This window comes from Muscardinus avellanarius, assembly GCF_963383645.1.
Source record: "Muscardinus avellanarius genome assembly, chromosome: 18".
Lineage (NCBI taxonomy): Eukaryota > Metazoa > Chordata > Mammalia > Rodentia > Gliridae > Muscardinus > Muscardinus avellanarius.
In genome coordinates, this window is record NC_137804.1 from 3,041,223 (window position 1) to 3,063,397 (window position 22,175).

General features: G+C 42.9%; 1 protein-coding gene across 1 annotated transcript in view; it reads left to right on the top strand.

Moving 5' to 3' along the window:
• The window catches only part of GOLGA4 (golgin A4), a gene marked incomplete at both ends in the record, with an annotated part of 73,044 nt that extends 51,193 nt beyond the window's left edge, over positions 1-21,851 (top strand). The window contains 8 exons of the mRNA XM_080715863.1: positions 363-493; positions 7,469-7,582; positions 8,010-8,030; positions 8,209-8,277; positions 9,099-9,174; positions 13,142-13,245; positions 18,762-18,861; positions 21,748-21,851. Coding sequence (XP_080571989.1) covers positions 363-493; positions 7,469-7,582; positions 8,010-8,030; positions 8,209-8,277; positions 9,099-9,174; positions 13,142-13,245; positions 18,762-18,861; positions 21,748-21,851 — 719 coding nt within the window. The remainder of the gene's footprint in view (positions 1-362; positions 494-7,468; positions 7,583-8,009; positions 8,031-8,208; positions 8,278-9,098; positions 9,175-13,141; positions 13,246-18,761; positions 18,862-21,747) is intronic.
• Positions 21,852-22,175: the final 324 nt, after the last annotated feature.

Consider the following 22,175-nt stretch of genomic DNA (forward strand, 5'->3'; position numbering starts at 1 on the left):
AAATTCTATAAGTTGTTGAACTGGGAGAAGAATCTTTGCCCAAGAAAGTTCTCTACTTGATGCTCTAGAGAGCTCTCTGCCCTGCCCTGCCTGGCAGTGACTTGCCCTCCAGAGGGAGGAGCAAATGAAGGGATCGGAAAGCTCTGCTAATGATTACCTTGTGAAGACATGTAATTACACATGTGCTCGGTAGGAGGCTACTTTTTATCATGTGGCCAGTGTTGGGCTGGGTGTCTCATTAAACATCTTGTAATGCTTGCACTACGTTGAATTTTATCAAAACGAGGGTTTTTACTGATTGTGGCATGTAGTCAGTTGTGACTAATTGTGTTTTCTTATGTATCTCAATTGCTTTTTATTAGACAAGGCCCAGGAGGTGGAAGCTGAACTTGTGGAAAGTCACCAGGAAGAGACAAATCGGTTACATAGAAAAATCTCAGAGAAAGATGACGATCTAAAAAGAACAGCCCAAAGATATGAAGAAATCCTTGATGTACCTTATTTTCTTCCTCTTTTAAATTTAACTATAATAGATTTCATGATAGTCTTCAGAATTTCCTGTTTTGCTTACGTAGAGGGTTTTCTTTAAAAATACTTAAATTAGTACTTTGCATACACTATGTAGATTTATGGAGAGTCTAATTGATTTCTGCCAGGGTTGTGGTTTTGATCAGATTGTGGTGCCCAGTGAGCACCACCCGCTCGCAGCTCTGAGGCACAGCGAGGTACGCGGGGAAGCAGAGGCGCCCTTCTCCTTCTCCCACAAAGGTTCAGCCTGGCCCCGAGAGCCAGACGAGAGCAGTGGAGACTCGTGTGAGTGAAGTCCTAGTAAGGGGCCATGTGTGTTTGAGTGAGGCAGGTGAACTTAGCAGGGATCCTGTGGGCAAGCCAGTTAACTTTACTCCTCCCGGCTCAGTTTGCATCGTTTACATTAGTCTCAAAGGGGGAAAAATTGGGGGGAAATAGAGTGCATTAGTCAAATGTTTCTATCTAGTGGAATTTTGGGTCGTAGTTCTTATTCACCTAGTGCTGTGGCAGCCATGATGGTAAACCAGGAGTGGGCTTGATGGTGCATGCCTGCAATCTCAACTACGCAGTAGATCGCAGTAAGACAATCGCAAGTTCAAGGCCAGCCTGGGCCGGTCAGGGAGGCTCTGCCTGGAAATAAAAAGGGGCGGGATGTAGGCCAGTGGCAAATAGAGCGCCTCTGGAATGCCCCCCCCCCCAGCACAGAGGGATGGGGACGTTTGTCCTGATGCTAGTGAGTACTCTGGACCCCATGAATGGTTTTAGATGTAAAACAGTGTAAATTAGTCTCAGTTGGTAACAGATCCTTCAGTTATTTTATTACTCCAAGCTTTACTATATGCCAAGACTCATTTCATGATTAAGGTTACAAAATCTGAAAGTCATGCCTCAACTTAGCAGTAGATGTCAAAGCCAAGAACAGATTATGATAATACTTAAAATAATTATTTTATTTTTTATTTTTGGTGGTACTGGGGTTCCTGGAAACCCTTCTATCTCCAGGCTACACTCCCAGACCTATTTTTTATATTTTTTATTCAGAAACAGGGTCTCTTAAGCTAGCAAGGCCGGCTTTGAACCTGCACAGTTCTCCTGTCTCCGCCTCCCAAGCGCGGGGATTACAAGCAAGTGCCACTACGCCCGCTGACAGTTACTTTAAATGTAATTGAAATGGCTAAAGTTCCAGTATGTGATATAAGCCTATAAATGCCACCTTTGTATAACGTTTGGCAGTGAATTTGAAAGAATGGATATATACATTTACACACACACACACACACACAGGAACTGGTTTCAGCATCAACCTCTTACCACTTTCCCCATACCAAAATCTGCAGAAGCTTAAGTGTCTTATATAAAAATGGTGTTATCTTTGTATATAACCTGCATATATTCCTATGTATACATTGAGTTATTTCCAGGTTACTTGTAATCCTAGTATCAGTCTCAAAAGATTTAAATAATTTCACATTTTCTTATGCTTCCAGAGTATCTGTGTACACATATATTACTTCTTGAATGCTTAGTGAATGTAAGAATTGGAAGATACGTTACAGTTAGCTTAATTATTTTAGATTTTTTTTTTTTTTTGCAAAAGGAAAAGTAAGTTCAGCATAGTTAACATATTTGTTCTCATCAGATTTTTTTTTTTTTTTTTTTTTTTTTTTTTTTTTTGGTGGTACTGGGGTTCCTGGAAGCCCTTCTACCTCCAGGCTACACTCCCAGACCTATTTTATATTTTTGAAACAGGGTCTCTTAAGTCAGCTCTGCTGGCTTCGAACCTGCGTGATCCTCCTGTCTTTGCCTCCCAAGCACGGGGATTACAAGCGTGCACCACCACACCCGGCGTCATCAGATTTATTTTTTATCATGAAAGGAAGATGTGACCTTTTGGTCTCCTAAATATGCCCAACACGTCCCATGGCCCCAGTGGCGCCCGCGCTAGTCGAGTTCTAGCCAGACACCCCTTCAGCCTGTTTCTCTTAACCATGTTGTACCTTTGCTCGTGGTTTCTGTGTGTCTGAAAAAGTCCTCTCAGACTTCATGAACTAATGCAGGTGTTATTTTCTTTCAGATTTTTCTAAAAAGTTTTAGATTTAACTCTAAAAAAATTGAATCACATGGTTAAAAGATCAAAATATTGTTAAAAAGTATACTTAAAAACAAACTTCCTTTCTTCTTGTCTTTTTTCTTCTTTCCTAAGTCTAAAAAGATTTTTTTTTATTTTTCAATTTTTTTAAATTTTTTATTGGTGCACTGTATTCATACATCATAGTGGGATACAAACTTTTGTAAGCATACATGCACACATCGCCCAGTCAGCCCCCACCCGATCCCCACCCTATTCCCTCTCCATCCCTCCTTCCCATGCTTGCCTTAGTGGTTGACATCTAGTATTATAGCAATTTATCCAAAATTAAAAATGATATTCTCACATAACAGTTTCATTTGTCTGATACCAAGCTTTTGATAACTTAAAGATAACATTTCAATATTTTATTTTTCTTTCTTTCTTACCAGAGAATATTTCTTTTTTTTTTTAGGTGAAACTATCATATATTTATATATTTATTTTTCAGAAAAAAAATCTATCCTAATATAGAATATGGACTCTAGATACCCAAAACGATCTTGAAAAAGAACAAAGCTAGAAGATATATATTTTCTGATTTCAAACCATATAAAGCTACAATAATTGAAACAGTGTAGTACTGTTCTAACGGCAGATATATAAACCATTGGAGTTAAATAAAAGCCTAGAGCTAAATTCTTTCATATATTGTCAAGTTATTTTTGACAAGGTTTCCACGAACATTTGGTGGGGGAAATAATAATCTTTTAACTAAATATTGTTGAAAAATAATAATTACATGAAAAAGAATAAAATTGGACCCTTACCTAACACCATATACAAATATTAACTCAAAATAGATAAAAGACCTAAATATAAATCTTAGGACTATAAACTTTTAGAAGAAAATCTGGGTCATAAAACCTCACAACACTGAAATTGGCAGTGATTTCTTGGATATGATTTCAATGGCACAGGCAACAGAAGAGTATACAAACTCCCTAAAAAAAAAAAAAAAATATTGTATATCCAAAGACAATGTAAACAGAGTTAAAAGTTACTGATTGAATGGGATAAAATATTTCTAAATGCTATATCTGAAGGTATATTAATATTCCAACTAGAATTCCTAAAAATTAACAATAAAAGCAAACAATACAATTTAGAGATAGATAAAAGACTAACATAAGTAATGAATCTCCACAGATAACCAATCTTAGTTGTCTGGTTCTGGTGTGTGTTACCTATTTCTTCTTTGTAGTTAATCTCTTTGAGTATTTTCTCTAGTGCTGGTTTTGAAGACATAAATTCCTTCAGTTTCTGTTTGTCATGGAAGCTTCTTATTTCTCCATCTAATTTGATAGAAAGTTTTGCTGGGTAGGAAATTTTTGGCTGGAAGTTGTTTTCTTTCAGAGTTTGGAATACGTTACTCCAAGCCCTACTGGCTCTCATGACTTGGTTTGGGAAGTCTGGAGTGATTCTAATTGGTTTGCCTCTGAATGTCACTTGGCCCTTTGTTTTTGTTGCCTTTAAGATTCTCTGCTTGGCTTCCACATTGGTCATTTTGACAATTATGTGGCGTGGGGATCCTCTTCTCTGATCCTGTCTAAAGGGAGTTCTATAAGTTTCCTGGACCTGTGTATCGACCTCTTGCTCTATGTTTGGAAAATTTTCTGCTATTACTTCTTTCAAGAGATTGTTGATCCCTTTGGTTTCACTTTCTTTTCCCTCCTCTATTCCAATTATTCTTAGGTTAGCACTCTTAAAATGGGCCCATATTTCTTCAATGTCAGATTCCTGCTGTTGGATATTTTTTTCTAGATTAGAAACTATGTGTTCATTTTTGGATTGATCATCTTCTAAGAGCGAGATTCTGTTCTCCATGTGGTCTAATCGGTTCTTTGTACTTTGAATTGAGGCCTTTACTTCATTAATTGCATCCTTATCTCTTTTTGGCTCTCTCTGAATTCTTTTCGAAACACCTCTATTATTTCTACAGTTATTTTCCTGATTTGATCTTCTAGAAATCTCTGAATTTCTGTTTTATCGGGTTCTGATGTTGTGGGGTTGTGGGCATTCATTGCCCCATTGTTATTCCTCTTTCCCATGATTTCGGGAGTTTGTGCCTTCTCTGGGTTCTTCCCTTGGGTCACTATGACTTCACTTACGGTGCTCTGGATCTCGAGTCTGTGGTATCTCAGTCACCACTACTCCTTTACTGGGTTGTATCATAAAGTCTCAGACCCAGGGAGTCAATAGAGGCTGCTTTAGACCATGGGGGATGCCAGGTTGGGCGTTCTCCTATGGTGTGATATCTCTGCCACCGCCACTCCTCCACTGGGTCAAGTCCCTGGGAGTGCAGTACTGGGATTTTTCCTCTGGGGCCCGCAATTTGACTCACTGTTGTTGAGTACGCAGATCGAGCTGCAGTGGACTCAGTGAATTTGCTGCTGCTGCCGCCGGTGGCAATATGGCGCCTCTGCCACACCCTCGGCCGTGAGGCTGGCGTATTTGTTCTCTGTTTTTGAGCTCTGCTCTGAGTCCCTGCAGCGTGTGCTGAGCTCAGCCACTGGGAGCTTTAGATGCTCCCTGCGCCGAAAAATCCCGCCCGGCTGTTCCGCAGCGGCTCACCTTGGCTCGTTGTAGCCGTCCGGTGAACTCGCCGCTGCCGCCGGCAGTAAGGCGCTGCTGCCATGTCCTCGGGCGTGAGGCCGGTGTATCTCCTCTGTGGCTCTGACCTTTGTTCTGAGCCCCTTCCTCTCTGGAGCCTGGTGATTTTTTTTTGTTTCTCTGGTGATGGTGTTTTCTGGCTGTGAAAGGCACTGATTTTGTGGTAATGGAGATTAGTTTTTAGCGGGGCTCTTAAGCCCTGCTTTTCTCGGTCGCCACCTTCCCGGAAGTCTCTAATTTTTCAAATTTTTTATTGGTGCATTATATTCATACATCATATTGGGGTAAAAAACTTGTATGTACATACATGTACACATCACTGATTTAACCCCTACCCTAAAAAGATTTTACAAATTCCCAATCTGTTTTTTTTTGTGTGTGTGGTACTAGAGGTCCTGGGCTATGCATGTGCTAGGTAAGTATTTGTTATACCACTGAGCTGAACTGCAGCTCCAGAACTATTTAAGTTAGAAACAACTCATCAAGGATTTTTTTTCTAAATCTTAGAGGGCTGCCATAGATAATGGTATCCCCCAGCTATCACAGCTAATGTCTGACGTGGCCAATTGTCATATTAAATCTGGGTCCAACTGAGTAGGTAGCCATGCAAGTATGTCCTTTCAAACCAGGCTCAAACACATGGACACTGACAAGCACATGTGATCTGCCACGGTAGAATACATGCAGTGCCCCAGGACCCAGGGCATGCTCCTTGAACAGCAGTTTCTGGCCGACAGTGTGTAGATGTGGCGGCCAGGTCAACAAGGTCCTCGCTGGGCCAGCTGCTGTGCTGATGTTGAGAGAGGGGTTTGTTTTCTTCAACTAGTCTAAGAAAGTTTCAGAACAAGTGGTATTTAAAATTAGACTTTCAAGTATACTGTGGCTCAGTGTCTTGTCTTGTGGCGTAGGGTACAAAACCATTTGTTTTTGTTTTGTCTTAGAGAATACTTCTCTTGTTTCTGGAAAATCAGCATCTGTTAAATCAGATACCTGTCTGTGCTTGTTTTTCCTGTTAAGTTTCTTGAGTCAGCAGTCACTTGTCTTCATTATTCAAATCAGGTCAATATTCCAATTCCAAATGTTCTTTCAGTACAGAGGTTATTGCAAGATTTATAAGACTGCGGAGAGTCCTGAATTGCTTTGTGTAGTATAGTAAACCACAGCAGTTCCCAAGGGAGAGGTAGGAATGTAAAGGTGAGCAGCAGCCTGGTACCGAACAGTCAAGGCAGAGGAGAAAGATGATCTGCATGCCAGATTTCCTAAGTAGGTCCATTGGGCCAAAAGTGACATAGTGCTTTTTCTGATTTTGCAAAGCTGGACAAATAGATACATTACATTGGTTATCAACACGTTCGACAGTAACTACTTTTCTTTTTTCAAGAATAGATTTTGGTTGACCATTCTACCTTGAAGAACTGTTGGTGCAGTTTGGGGATAGATATATAGGAGTTGTGCATTCAGGTTTGCCGAAGTAGGATAGAGGACCAGCTGTTGACATGCAGCCCATCCAAAGGGGGTGGGGAGGCCCACAAGGAGCACGCCAACATCTTGTGATCACTAAGTTGCCAGCTGGTTGGACAGTCTAAAAATATCTACTACTTTTTGTGTGTGTGTGTGGTACTGGGGTTCCTGGAAACCCTTCTACCTCCAGGCTACACTTCCAGACACTATTTTTTATATTTTTATTTGGAAACAGTGAGGCTGTTTATTTAAGCCAGCGAGGCTGGCTTCGAACCTGTGCGATCCTCCTGTCTCTGCCTCCCAAGCGCAGGGATAACAAGCGTGTACCACCAGCCCGGCTAAAATATCTACTACTTTTTTAATGAATATTTTCTGATAAACAAATCCCAGTAGAGAAGTACTAAAAATCAGGGTGTGTATTGTAGTTCTGTCTCAGCACCGTTCCACACCTGATGCTGAATACCGGAGGAGCCTAGTGTAAGGGGAAAGAAACAGCTTGTTCACCTGGGCGGGGGCAGAGGGAGTGAAGGCGGGAAAGTTGGGAACAGTGAGCAGCATGGCAGGGCTCGGCTGGAAAGGGAGCCCGCGGGAAGCTGTTCAGAGAATAGTAACGAATCAAAAATAGGACCGTGTGTCTCAAAACCCGCTTCTACAGAGTTAGTGTTCTCTGTGCCATGTTCCCTCTCTACAGTGTTCTTCTGAGGTTGTTAACACTTTTTTTTTTTTTAAATTCCAAAGGCTCGTGAAGAAGAAATGACTGCAAAAGTCAAGGACCTGCAAACTCAGCTCGAGGAACTGCAGGAAAAATACCAGCAAAGGCTTCAGGAGGAGGAGAGCCCCGGCAATGATAAAGTGAGAGGGATTTGAGTTGGTTTCACATATTTCTTGCAAATATTGTCATTCTCATGCCTCACTCAATTTTAAGAAATTGTACAAGTAATACATGCACATATTCCTGTTGTAAGAGTCCAGTAATGCAGAAGACTACAGAAAAAAAACAAACCCTTATTTGGGGTAGCAGCCCCCCTCAGGTGGTGATCACTGTTAAAAGCCGGCCAGTGGCTTCAGACCTTTTCCTTTGTGCTCCTCTGAGCTTGTGAGCCAGACCAGGTTTAAAGGCAACATTTAAAGTTTGCTCCATACTTTAGCTCCAGTATGACCATTCGCTTAGGACTATACCACCGGCTTATTTTCTTTTAATTTCATATGGCTTTGTTTTATTGTTTCTTTACTTGTAGTTTTTGTTGTATACCCTCATTTTTTTCTTTTCCCTTTTTAGGTAACAATTATGGCACTACAGGTAAGATAAGTTCTTCCTCGAATTTGACTAAAAATACTGCATTTTGGGGACATTCTTTTTTGTAAGTGAAAACATAGAGGAGACTGTCACCGAGGAAGAATTTCTGCCACAGTGGACAGATGGCGTCGGCAGTGAGGAAAGCCGCGTGCATTTCACATCTGGCCTTTTCTTCTCTCAGACGCAGCTGGCACAGAAGACTACTCTGATTAGCGATTCAAAGTTGAAGGAGCAGGAGTTCAGAGAGCAGGTACAGGCTGAGTGGTGCCTTTTATTTCGCACTAAGTTTATGTTGGTATGTTCTTGGGGCTCGTTTAACTAAATTTTAAGTAACTGACTTAATAGTGATTTAATAGTTGGCTTCGTAATTCTTCTGTCTCGCACAGGAAATTTTACTTCCAAATCCAGAGGTGTTAGAGGTTCTCTATAAATTCATGCTCACGTATGTTTAACCAAGAACATTTGAATCCTGTTATTTCTAGAATTCAATATTTTGGATAACAATTTGTGTTTGTATACATCTAAATAACTTAGAGAAGTTATTTTTGGCTTATCAAAGGGAAAATATGTTGGTCATTTTTTGAGTTGGGTTGATGGGTTTTTTTTAAATGTAAATGCTCTTTATATATTCAGGATTCAAGTTCTTCATCAGATATATGATTTACAAGTATTTTCTCTCATTCTGTACATGTTTTCACTTTCTTGATACTATCCTTTGATGCACAAAGGTTCATAATTTAAACAAAATTCAATTCATATTTTTTCCTTTGTTCTTAGGAACTTTTCGTTCCTAGCTCAGAAACTTTCTTTCAATGCCATTTGCCTGTACTCTGTCTTCAGCATTCAAGAATCTAGTGGCTACGATGCTCTGTTTCTCTTTTTTTTTATCCTTCTCTATTGGTGCCTTGTGGTCATACATCTTCATGAGGTTCAGAGCCGCAGGGCTCGGTGTGATTCCTGTGAGGCCCCACCCACTCCCGGTAGTGATACCTTCACACAGCAGTCGTTCCTTTACTCACAGACGGCTCCATATGAATCTTATGATAGCATCTGAATATTTGTTATTTTTAGATTCACAGTTTAGAAGACCGTTTAAAGGAATATGAGAAGAATGTATATGCAGCCACGGTGGGGACGCCATACAAAGGTGAGGTGCTTTTCCCATCGTGTAGTCCATGGTAGTCTCTCACTGGCAGGTTTATGGATGATTTTTGTTTTCGTCTTTGCTTATCTATATTCTTTTTTGACAAAAATTATATATATTTATGGTCTTCAACTTGATGTTTTGAAATGAGGATTAATTGCAGAATGCCTAAATTAGCTTATTTATTTATTTATTTTGCTGTACCGGGGATGGAACCCACAGGCATTCTACCTCCGAGCTATACCCCAGCCCTGTTTTTTATCCTTTATTTTGAAAGCAGGTCTCACTAAGTTGCAAGGGGCCTCACTAAGTAGCTGAGGCTGTCAGCGAACCCCGATCCTCCGATCTCAGCCTCCCGATTGCTGGGATGACAAGCGTGCCCACCGCGCCCGGCCTTCTAAATGAGTGTATTAAGGTGCCGTTCCTCACACGGTTCACATCCTTTTGTAGAGCACTTCAGATCTACTCTTAGTGATTTTGAAGAAATGATACATTGTTGACTGTAGTCCTTGTGCTGTACAGTAGATCTCTTGAGCTTGTTCCTCCTGGCTATTTGAAATCTTGTGTACTTTGAACAGCTCTCCCTAGTCCACCTCTGATAACTACCATTCCACTGTTTATGAGGATTTATTAGTAATGGAGTTTTTATGGTGGTACTGGAGATGGAACCCAGGGGCCTTCTACCTCTGGGCTACACTCCCAGACCTATTTTATATTTTTTACTTGGAAACAGGGTCTCTTAAGCCAGCGCGGCTGGCTTCGAACCTGCGCGATCCTCCTGTCTCCGCCTCCCAAGCGCGGGGATGACAAGCGTGCGCCACCACGCCCGGCAGTAATAGAATTTTAAGGAAAGGATGACAGTAATCTAATACAAAGATTAATGCGCAAGTGTGGTTAAAAACAAATAGTGCTGTGTCGTGACATGAGACTGCGGCCTCCCCTTTACTCTCCACTCTCCAGGTGGCCCGGTGGCTGCTGGTGTGTTTGTGGTGCGTTTGTGTACACAGACATACATATAACCCATGAGCACACACACACTTGCTCTCGCCAGGGTTTTAGCTGCTTTTGCTCTTAAAGTAATGCTGTATTCACTCAATTTAAACCAATACTTAAGAAGAAACTAATTTCATAAATATTCTTATATTCAAAAAGATTCTTTTTTGTGTGTGATACTGGGGATGGAACTCAGAGGCAGTCTATCTTCGAGCTGTACCTTAAGCCCGATTTTTTTGCTTTTTTATTTTGAAACAGGGTCTTGCTAAATTGCGGAGGCTGGTCTTAAACCTGTGATCCTCCTTTCTCAACCTCCAAGTACTGGGATCAGAAGTGGGTGCCCCACCCCGGCAGATCATGATTTCTGAATAGTCTTGTGATCATTGTCCATCCTCTGCGCTTCAGTTTCTGGCCCCACTGTGGGGGGAGTTGTTTTTTTTTTGCCAAGTGCAGAGTGGAGCTTTGTTTCCTCGTGGGATGCACCAGTGCCACGGTGAAGTGGCTTTCGCCCTCAGCATCCACGGCCTAATCCATTTCACTGTCACTGTCGGCCCCCTTGTGTTTTGAAAGCTCTTATTGGTATGAACTAACATATTAGACAGTCTTTAATTAAATAAAAGGGTGGCTTTGGATTGTTTCCAGACCACTCTAAAATGTGGTGTTCAGAGCCTCTTTTTAACAATTCATAATTGAAACCTTACTATGTTTGTTATCTTGCTGGTTAGTGTTATTGCCTGATATTTTTTCAATTTTTAAAATAATTCAGGGTATTGATCATATATGACATATAGTACAGTTCACCTTTTTAGACAATTGACAGGTGTATACAACCAGATAACCACTGGCAGAATAAGGCCAGAGAGTGTCCCCTTGCCCTCGGACAGTCTCTGGGCCTAGTGAGGCAGCACGTCACAGCAGAAGGCTCTTGTGGAGCAAAGCTACTCATCTGGTGGCCAGGAGCAGAGAGATCAGAGGGGACGATGGACCGGGGAGAGGAACAGGTGTACCCAGGACCACGGGAGGCCTGTGGAGACACCCCTCGTGACCTGCTTCCCCCACCGAGGCCCGCCTCTGGACGCCCTCCCCTCCTACAGTGCATCAGATGACGACCCTGCCAGTGTGTTGACCCCTGGAGTCAAGCCCTCTGATTGGTCACCTCCCCAGAGCGCCCTCGGCTCCCATAGGGGACCAGGCCTTCAGCACCTACGCCTTGGGGCATGCTCTCGATCCAGCAGAACAAATTCATTCAAGCATGGTTAATTTGTCATTTGTATGTAATAATTTCAATATCAGGGTCAACATTCTCATCCATGAGGGTTTGTCTCCTCTGGTGTGCGGATTTATATTTCTTGTAAATTGAAAACGGATATGACTGTAACTGTTAATTTGGAGGGTCCTAGATGAAGACTTTTTGTCAGAGTGTTGTGTGCTTCTGCTGGATGCCATGGGCATACCTGGTCTTCAGTGAGTTTATTTTTTAGTTTCAGAATCCGTGCTTGAAAGAGTCTTACCGCTCTGAGTTATTTCCCCTCGGAGTAGGTTCCTGGTCACATCCAGGTGGACCCAGTGCACCCGCAGGTCTCACAGCTGCCTCTCAGGCTCAGCTCCTTCCTTCACACCAGGGCCGAGCCTCAGCTCCCTCGCTGCCGGGCCAGCCAGCCCGGGGTTGCCTATGATGCTAGAGTGTTCTTATGTAGCAGCTAGCTATTTCCTGGATATCAGATATCTGTTGTACCATAGTGCTAGAAGTGGGTGCAAGTCTAGACTGCTTAGTGCATAGATGATTCATTCAGATCTGTGACTTCTTATACCTGAACAGTATGTACGCTTTCATTTTAGGTGGATATTTTAAATCAGTATAATGACATTGATATTTTATGCATATTCTGGTTATTTTATCTATCTTGTATTCCAAACAGTTTTGAAAACTTGATTTAGAGTAAGTATTTTTTGCTGGGCGTGATGGCGTACGCTTGTAATCCCCACATTTGGGAGGCTGAGACAAGAGGATTGTGGTTTGTGGACAGCCTCAACTACTTAGTGAGGCCCTCTACAACTCTGAGACAGTGTTTCAAAATAAAGAATAAAAAATAGGGCTGGGGTTATAGCTCAGAGGTAGAATGCCCCTGGTTTCCATCCCCAGTAACACACACACACACACACACACACACACACACACACACAAAAAAAAAAAAAAAAAAAAAAAAAAAACTAAGTATTTTCAGACTGGAATATTTGAAAAACTGGAACAGTATTCTGAGATACTTAATCCTTAATACGTAAAATGGTAATTTTAGTTACTGTGGACTATCTGAAGCCAGCCACTTAATATTCAGAAGAGAAATAACAATGTTAAGGAACCTTTGTACTACCTATATAGCCTTTTAAAATTGTTGTGCCAGGGATGTGAGGGCGATCTGGCTGTGACATCTGTCACCCCATTGATCGCCAGGGTGGATTCGGCTGATCTGGCTGGCTAGGCGGTGTCCCCTTCCTCCTTTACCGCTCCACGTGCGTTCCTCCCGAAGCTACGCGCTCGGTCGAAGAGGACGACCTTCCCCGAATAGAGGAGGACCGGTCTTCGGTCAAGGGTACACGAGCAGCTGCGCCCCCCTGCTAGGACCTCCAGCAAGCTTTCTAGGTCCGTTTGTAGGAGAACGTAGGGTAATCAAGCCTCCAAGACTGCAGACACATCCAAATGAGGCGCTGCACGTGGCAGTCTGCCTTTCTAAATAAATAAAAAATAAAATTGTTGTGCCAGGAAAAGGAGGAGGAGGAGGAGATAATATTGGGAGTGGTTTCGCTTTAATGGTTGCTTTCTCTTCCAGCGTAGCAGGTGGAATGTCTAGTGTGTGCAGCACAGTTAACATAAGACCGCAGCCTTTCTTGGTTCCATTGATTCTTTTAATGTGTCTCTTTTCTAAGTAACAAATTGTCTGTCTGGTTTTGACTTTTCAATTTGTCTTTTATTTGGCAGGTGGCAATTTGTACCATACTGAAGTCTCACTCTTGGGAGAACCGACCGAGTTTGAGTATTTGCGGAAAGTGCTTTTTGAGTATATGATGGGTCGTGAGACAAAGGTATAAATCGTGTCTGGTGACTTCTATGAGGCTCCACTGAAAGGAATATGTTCCACTTTTAATACACACAATGACACTCGCTGTTTACTCTTAGCAGGTCACACGTGCTCATTGTAGGCAACGGTTATGCTACAGCTCCTAGTCTACACGGCAAGGGCAGAGCTTGCTTATGTTTGTTACATTTATAAAGTCTTCATGCTTAACGTTTTGTTGGATGATGCTAAATACTAAGAATTTAAATTTTCTCAACTTAAGAATAATTTATGAAGCACGTGGCTGTTTTTCTTCTTGACTTTAGATCTTGAAATTAGAAGAGATCTCGTTTTCAAGAGAACTTTAAGATAGTGTGGATAGTATTGCTCATAATTAACAATGGCCTCTTGGGAAGATCTTAGGAATATTTTACTTTAGTCACTATAAGAAAATCCTTCCTATAGACATGGACTGTTGGTCACTGTAAAATCAGTACATCATGTAGTAATAATGCTTGGCTAATTTCTTTTCTAGATTTATTTTATAATCTAGAATGTTAGATTTATTATAAAATTCTTGGATGTAGAGTCTTGCCTTATTCTTCATCCTCTTTAGTGTTTTAAAAAAGGGCCCTATGTTAGACATTTGACAAATCTTGAATTAAATTTAATGTTTTTAGGAAATTCATGAGCCTTTCCTCAGACAAAATGTTTCATGTTAAATGGTTTCTGGCATTGGCACGTTTTACAGCTTTTCACCTTGAGGGAATTTTATGTTGTCTGTATATCTTGTCTAAGAACCGGGTAATGAGTTTTCTGTCCTTGGGAGTCGTGCGTCTTAACGAGTGCCTGGTGGGGTTGCTGAGTCATTGGATGTAAACCAGCTCAGCGTTGATGTGACTGTTTGCTTGTTTGTTTGTTTGTTTGCTGGGATTAGAACCCAGGGCCAGCCTGCCTCTGCTGTAGATCCCAAGCCCTTTTTACATTTTATTTTATTTTATTTTATTTTTTTATTTTTGGTGGTACTGGGGGTGGAACCCAGAGGCTTTCTACCTCCGGGCTATACTCCCAGACCCATTTTATATTTTATTTGGAAACAGGGTCTCACTAAGTAGCTGAGAGCCTCACTAAGTAGCTGAGGCTGGCTTCGAACCTGCGCGATCCTCCTGTCTCAGCCTCCCAAGCGCGGGGATTACAAGCGTGCACCACCACGCTCAGCCTTACATTTTATTTTTCAGAGTCTCACTAAGTTGAGGTCCTCACTAAGTTGCTGAAGCTGGCCTCGATCCTGGGATCCTCCTGTTTCAGCCTCCCAAGTACTGAGATGACAGTTGTGCACCACCATACCCAGCTGGCAAATATATTTAAAATAAAGCACAGGATAAGGAAATATTCCAAGAATATTGTGGATTCTAGATTGTACATTCAGTGAAACACCAGGAGCTACCAGGCTGTTGGTAGAGATGACATTTCTAGTTTTCAGATTAAAATAACACTTAATACCTAATTATGAATGTGAACAAGTATCACAGGAGAGAGTTGGTTTTGTTTTTCTTAAGGACTTTTGTTAATTCCAGGGGCAACTAAAACTAATTTTCTCCTTTTTAAAACAAAGATAGTAAAATATAGCTTTCTCTTGTTATGTCTTTTTTTTTTTTTTTTTTTTTTTTTTGTGGTCCTGGGGATTGAACTCAGAGACATCCTACCTCCAAGCTATACCCCCAGCCTTATTTTATTCTTTATTTTGAAACAGGGTCTCACTAAGTTGCAGAGGGCCTCACAAGTTGCTGAGGCTGGGTGCAAACCTGTGATTCTCCTGTCTCAGCCTCCCAAGTACTGGGATTACAAGCGTGCACCACCACACCTGGCTTATTATGTCCTTTTTAAAATGACGTAGCTTCCTGTATTTAGTGTTGGATAGTTTGAAGTTGCTTTGTTTTTAGTGTAGAGGACAGGGAAGAGAGGCTTTTTTTTTTTTTTTTTTTTGGTGGTACTGGGGTTCCTGGAAGCCCTTCTACTTCTGGGCTACACTCCCAGACCTATTTTATATATTTTTTATTTGGAAACAGGGCCTCTTAAGCCAGCGTGCGTGGCTGGCTTCGAACCTGCGCAATCCTCCTGTCTCGGCCTCCCAAGCGCGGGGATTACAAGCGTGCGCCACCACGCCTGGCACCAAGAGAGGCATTTTTTTAAGGCTCTCAGAACTTAGCTGCCTTGGTTCACTAGGGAATCTATGGTTCACTAGTGAAGCTATGGTGCAAGTGTTGTTGCTAAATGACTTACCTAACTTTTCCTTGATCTACAAAATAAAGAGACTGGCTGCCTTGACCCATTTCTTGCAGACCGCGCATGTTTATGAGAGCTCTGCAGTCTGAGCACCCTGAGGAAGGACCCTGCACAAACAGCGTTCTGAAACGGCGCTGCTTCAGCCAAGCCCAGGCCCATGCTTTCTGGGCCTGCGGTTGGCCGTAGGGCATGACTTGGCCGCAGTGGAGAGGGACAGGGGCACAGCGGCCCACCCAGCGCAGGCTGGGGGTGTGCTGAGGAGTGCTGTCTCTTTCTCTTCATTCTTTTGCCCTTTTCTGACATAAAGATAAAGAGTAGCCTGCCATTCTCTGTGACGTTTTGCATGTTGATACTGAGAATTGGAGCAGGTTTAATTCACTGTACATTTAGTGAGCTCTTAACCACATGGAGCCTTTTATGTAACCACGATGGAGCGTCAAGTGGAACTGCCAACCTCCCTCGCTGCTGAGGAGTACCCGAGGGGATGCAGAAGGCAGGGCGGCCGAGAAGGCGGGTGCTGCGTCCTCCTCCTCCTCGCCTGTGGGGAGGTGGAGGACGTGGGTGGGGCGGTGCCGAGTACACCGGGCTCAAGCAGGAGGGTGAGATTCTGACGGATGAATCTGGACAGAGGGAGCAGCCCAGACTAAGGCCCAAGGTTGCTAATTTCTAGAATTAACAAAGAACTTGAAGTGGAGCCTAGGTCACGTTTTCGATGAGCCAGAGTGAGCCGAGGCCTTCGCGAGTCTCCACGCACAGCTGCTTCAGGGCTCCGGGCTCTGTACGGCAGCTCTGTGTTTCTTCAGCCACCTTTGCACGTAGGGTTATTTTATGAGGCAGTCACCTTTTTAAAGAAGAATGAAAATACTACACACATTCTTATAGGACAGAGTTCTTTCTATCCATGTACTTTTTTATTTTTCTTTCTTTTTTTGGGGTGGCTTTTGACCTTCCATAGTATTGTTAATACTGAAATTCAGCCTGTCTTCCTTTTCAGTTAGAGGTGTTTCTCATCCTAAATTGTACTGAAGAAGCCTCTCCCTAAAGAAAAACTGCCAGGAGAGGTTCCTTCTAAAGTAGGTAGCTCATTTGAACTGTTCCTTACTGCCCAGGGCCTGAGGCTATTATGGTATAGAGAGAGTAGACGTCTGATCCCTTCCTTCCTTTCTTCCTATCCTGGGGATGGAACCCAAGGGCATTCTACCTCCAAGCTACACCCCTGGTCCTTTTTTTTCCCCTAGTACTAGGGATGGAACCCAGGGGGATTCTACCTCCAAGTTCTACCCCCAGCCCTATTTTTTATTTTATTCTTTATTTTGAAACAGGGTCTCACTGAGTTACAAAGGGCCTCACTAAGTAGCTGAGGCTGTCTGAGAACCATGATCTTCCTGTGTCAGCCTCCCGAATGCTGGAATTACAAGCATGTGCCACCACGCCTGACTGCTATTTTTTTTTTTTAATCTTTATTTTGAAACAGGGTCTCACTAAGTTGTTGAGTGCCTTACTAAGTAGCTGAGGCTGGCTTTGAACCTGCCATCCTCCTGTCCCAAGTACTGGGATTACAAGCGTGGGCCCCCACGCACAGCTAGACAGTCTGATCGACCCCCTCCACCCCCCACCCCCCCCTGGTGTGGCAGAATCTGGGCTTCTCCATTAAAGTGTTTTCTGGCAAGCTTTAAGGTTTTACTGGATAATCAGCTACAAATTCTGGATTGCTAATTAATTTAGAGGTAGGTTTATGAATTGATGTCTGGGATTAGAGAGATAACTGGCCACACAATTCAGTTTTTTTAAGCATGTTTGTACATGAATGTATATGTGGTTTTCATAAAGAATATAAGTGTACCTTTTTGATACTTTGAGATTAAAATTAGAGAAAGGCTTTCTAAAACTGAATCCTTAAATTTTAGATGTCTGGTACTTCCTAAAAATAATCTTTATAGATATAGACAAGAAGTTGCTGTAAAGTATTAATGAAAGGAAGCACTGATACGGTTACTACTTCTGTTTCTCTTGCCATTCCATGCCACAGTATACTTCAGATGAGCATACAAGGTTCTGTTCTGTCTAGTTAATATGATTTAAACGATGCAATTGTTGTAAGGTGCCTTGGGAATTCTCCAAGAACTAAGTTGTTTTATTATTTTTGATCATCAGCATTGGCAAAGGCAAAGATAAAAAAGGAGAGAGCTAAAACCAAATCTTGGAATGTGTGGGGTTTATGATTGAGGAACAGTATTAGTGATCTGTCAGTTGAAATAAATATTAGAAATACGTGAAGTGTCTTTCCTAGGCTTAGACAAATGTTAGTTCCTTCCTTCCTGGGAAGTTTTTTTTCCCTAATGATGTGAGTTTCCAAAACTTTTGGTTAACTGTTTTGTGCCGTCCTTCTTAATGACCTCCCCAAGAACCCCACCCCACCCCGGGCACAGAGAGAGTCTGTGCGCGCTAGCGAAGGCTGTCAGGTCAGTTGTCTGGGCTGCCACCTGCCACCGACTCTGTATGTAAGCACTGAACTTGTTATCTTACTTATTTCATAGCGGTATCTTCTTTCCTCTCTGTCTCCCTCAAAACACCTCATCTTGAAACAAAATAGGGAGTTTCAACCTTTGAGGAGAATTTTCCAGGCGCTTATGGGTGACAGTCTGACTTACGGTATATTTATTTAGATCTGCACAATGTATGATCTTGTTTTGCAAGCCACCATGTGTAACGTGTTGATCCATCATGTTTTCTACCAAACCAAACATCTCGTGTTTCTTTAAAACGTAACTTGCAATCCTGCTAGGCTGGCGTGCTGCATGTCTTGACAGCGCCTCCTGAGCATGCTCGTGTCCATGCAGTAGCCATGTTTATGAGATATATGATGTGATTAGTTAACGCCGAACTCGGCGCAGCTAATTCTGGTGTTTTAGAGCATTTGCCTTGGAAGTACATCACTATAGATTTCTGTAGACAAAAAGCCTTTTCAAATGATTGAGTGATGGAGTTTCACCTTAATTAGACCAAGGGCCAAGAGCATTCGATCTTCATACAGCTTAATGCTATTGGAAATACATCTTCCTAAATGAAACCCAGACACTGTGAAGAGTACTTTTCCATTGAAATTCTAGTGTTGGCTGTGATCTCCTTGACTAATACCTTCACATCATACTTCTTTGTTTGTGGCCTTCATTGAGAGCACTAAAGAATCCCACCAGCAGACATGTCAGAAGGTGCCAGTCCATCTGCTATTAGTGACCGCCCTCATTTTTCTTGTAGACCATGGCAAAAGTTATAACCACCGTACTGAAGTTCCCTGATGATCAGACTCAGAAAATTTTGGAAAGAGAAGACGCTCGGCTAATGGTAAGTTTCAGAAGTAAGCTAGAGAAGATCACGGTCTCTTCTATTAATATTCTGTTCCATTTATTAAGACTGAATTGATAAAGAAAGTGTGAAACATGTTAAATCTTGATCATACTGCAGCCTGAAAAGTAGGAGTTTTAGCCAAGGGCAAGTGTGAATGGATAACTTGAAAGAAAGAGGAGTCTTGCTGGTAGCGTGCGTGGGCTGGTGCCATATCTGCTGGTATGGGATTTCCGGAACTGGAGCTGTGGACAGAAAGGGCATTTGTTCTGGTATAGGATATAATAACTTCAGACCAATTATACCATGGCATTAGATGTTTTCTAAGATAGTTTCCTATTACATTTCAGTTATGTCTATGTATATTAGTTCTGGGTGTAATAATATAAGCACTTGAGTTTTTGTTAACTTAGGAAAGATAGACAACTAGATTAATCTAAAATCTATGAAATCAACTATGACTTAAGAATGACACAAACACATACTTCACAACTTATGTGAAGTACCTGTGCCTGACTTCTTTCTGCCCTTGGCTAGTACTTCAGTAAGAAGGCCCACCGCTGCAGGCAGAGTGAGGCTAGGGACCTGTCCCGCCCCTGGCTCTGCTTGTTTCCTACCCTGGCCGAGGCCTGCAGAGCTCCGTCCTCTGCAGCCACCCCCTGTGCGTGTGACCCGTGCTGCTTTTCTCTTCGTCCCCTCCCTGAGCAGCAAAGCCTTCTCCTCACGGGTGCGCGGCGTATCTGACTGTCTCTGTCAGGAGCAGCAGTCCGGGAGTCCCAGAGCCCAGCACGCTTCTCAGGAACGCCCGGCTCGCCCCGGGCCCCACACACCACGTCTCCTCCCTGTCCTGGCTGCCTGTTCTGTTTCTTCCTCTTTGTTGTGATTCTAAGCCACAGAACTCAGCCCAAGTCTGGGGACAGCCTCAGCGGAGCGCTTCCTCCTCTAGACCGAATGCCCCCAGCACAAGGCTCCTCAGCCCTGAGCCCTGCCCGCCAGGCCGGAGCAAGCCCGGCGTCCCAGGCACATCTGGCCACTTCCACTTGCCTTCCTCTGAGTTCATCCGAGCACCTTGGCTTTTGTCCCCAGTCACCATTGTAGGGTGTATTATATACCTGTTGTCTGTTTCTAGCACAGTTGCTGTTACTTGGGTTAACATTTGTTTTTTGTTAGCGCTCCTACGCCCTGGCATTTAATGGCCTGCAGAGCACTGCCGTGTTTCTAGTTATTTCTGATTACAAATGCTTTGATTACAAAAGTCACTATAACGCATGCCTTTCATCAATAGAGAGAGTATTGTTTTAAATGATAAGTCATCTAGTTCTCTCTGCGTGTACTCAGAGGTTTTCTTTTCTTGAGCAACACAACTGTGTCTTTGTGAAAATAAAAATTTCCAATTCAGTCTAGGCCTGTTGGCATGGTTCTGTCCTTATGACTTAAGCAAATGTTTGAAGTGATGTGAAAGAGCCTTTACGGAGCCGTGTGGACGTCCTGGAGCCCTGTCCTGCGGCCTCCTTGTCTTGGTGGAGTGTGGCCCGCTTCTCACACCGCCGGGCTGCGTCTCCCAGCATTTGTTGTGCAGCCCTCCTTCCATGGCACCCCAGCCTCACACAGCTGTGTGTGATGGGAAACCAGCCGCATGGTAAAGTGTGAGAGGTGATTCATGGAAGAAGCTCTGAAAGCTGACAGGTTTCTTCCTTTTGATTTACTTGTTTTTATTATTATTATTACTATTATTATTAATTATTGTTATTATTATTGTGGATGGCATAGGGCATTCTACCTCTGACCTACACTCCCAGCCCTATTTTTTTTATTTTAGTCTTTTTATTATTTGAAACAGAGTGTCACTGAGTTGCAAAGGGCCTCACTAAGTAGCTGAGGCTGTCCATGAACTGTGATCCTCCCGTCTCAGCCTCCCAAATGCTGGGATTACAAGCATGTGCCACCACGCCCCATTTTCTTCTTTTTTTTTTTTTTTTTAAAGTTTAACTAAAATGAAAGCTTCAAAAAATGTTACTTGTGATATAGATGGTATTCATTCTAGGTAGGGGTGAAATGGTGGCTTACTGCTCCTTCCTGAAAAACTCTCCTTTATACCCGAGGCTGACCTGCCCAGACAGACAGCCCACATTTCCACTGCTCCTTTAAACACCCATTATTATCTTTTGCCCCTTGAGTAAATTCAGTCTACAGTCACCTATTCCTCTAGTTGCTGTGGGGAAAGTAGAAAAATCAAAGGCATGAAAGGACATGGTGGTTGTCCTGTGCAACCTTTAGGGTGAAGAGGTAATATCCACCCACCCGTACAGGAATAAAAGCTGTGCCTAAGTAGTATCATTCAAATAATAAAAATAAATGCTTAGGGAATGTGAAAAAAGTTATAATGAGAATGAAATGGAGGAGATCCCAAAATATGGGACAACCTAGAGTCCAGCGAGTCACCCTCTGTCATGCTAGGGCGATCCTTGGCGCTTGATAAAGTGGCGTGTGAAAGTTTCCTGTATCTTTGTGATAATTTCGTTAAGGGCTGAGGATGGAACTTAGTGGTAGAGCCCCAGCCTCGCACCGTGAGGCCTGGCTTGGGTGCCCGTACCACACATGCACATACACACAGAAAGGTGATTTGATGAGAATGCATTGTAGTCGGATGACAGATCATGTCTTGGAATCGAGAGATTCCTTTGTTATATAGAAACGTAAGTTTTTCTAGAAATACAGTTTTCTCTTTAGAAGGCCAGCAAAACTTAATGACATAAATCTATATATGGCTTTATGTCCTAAAAACCTACACATGTGGTGTAAACCTACATACAGAGGTGTGTGTGCGTAAGCTATGCTCTTACTGATTCCATGGCGAGCAGACGTCCTCTCTGGTGAAGGAGCCGCCCGTCCTGCGCAGCCCGCCGGCTGTGCCTCTGCGCGGTTCCCATGCTGGTCTCCACGCTGCGTCTAGACTTCACGTCTCGGTGCTGGCTCCAGCCCTGGGCCCCGGCCGCGCCCTGAGCCCGTGTGCAGCCCTCGGTTAGTCCTCACCCTTCAGCAGCTGCTGCTGTGCTGTGTTTTCCCTTCTCTGGTTGGAATTTTTAAAACCTCTCCGAATTCATAAAACCATCAGGACTTTTGAGTGTGAAGCTTTTCCCTCCCAGCATGAGGCTTGCCTTCCCCTTTGCAGCGGGAAGACGTGGCAAGGCGGATTTGGAAAAAAAAGGCAAATAACAAGTGACACCAGTGAACAATACCACACTTGTGAAGCAGGCACTCGTTATTGTGAAATGGCTTAGATCCCGACGCTGTTAGAGTAAGTTAACGTGGGGTCGTCGTTCAGGA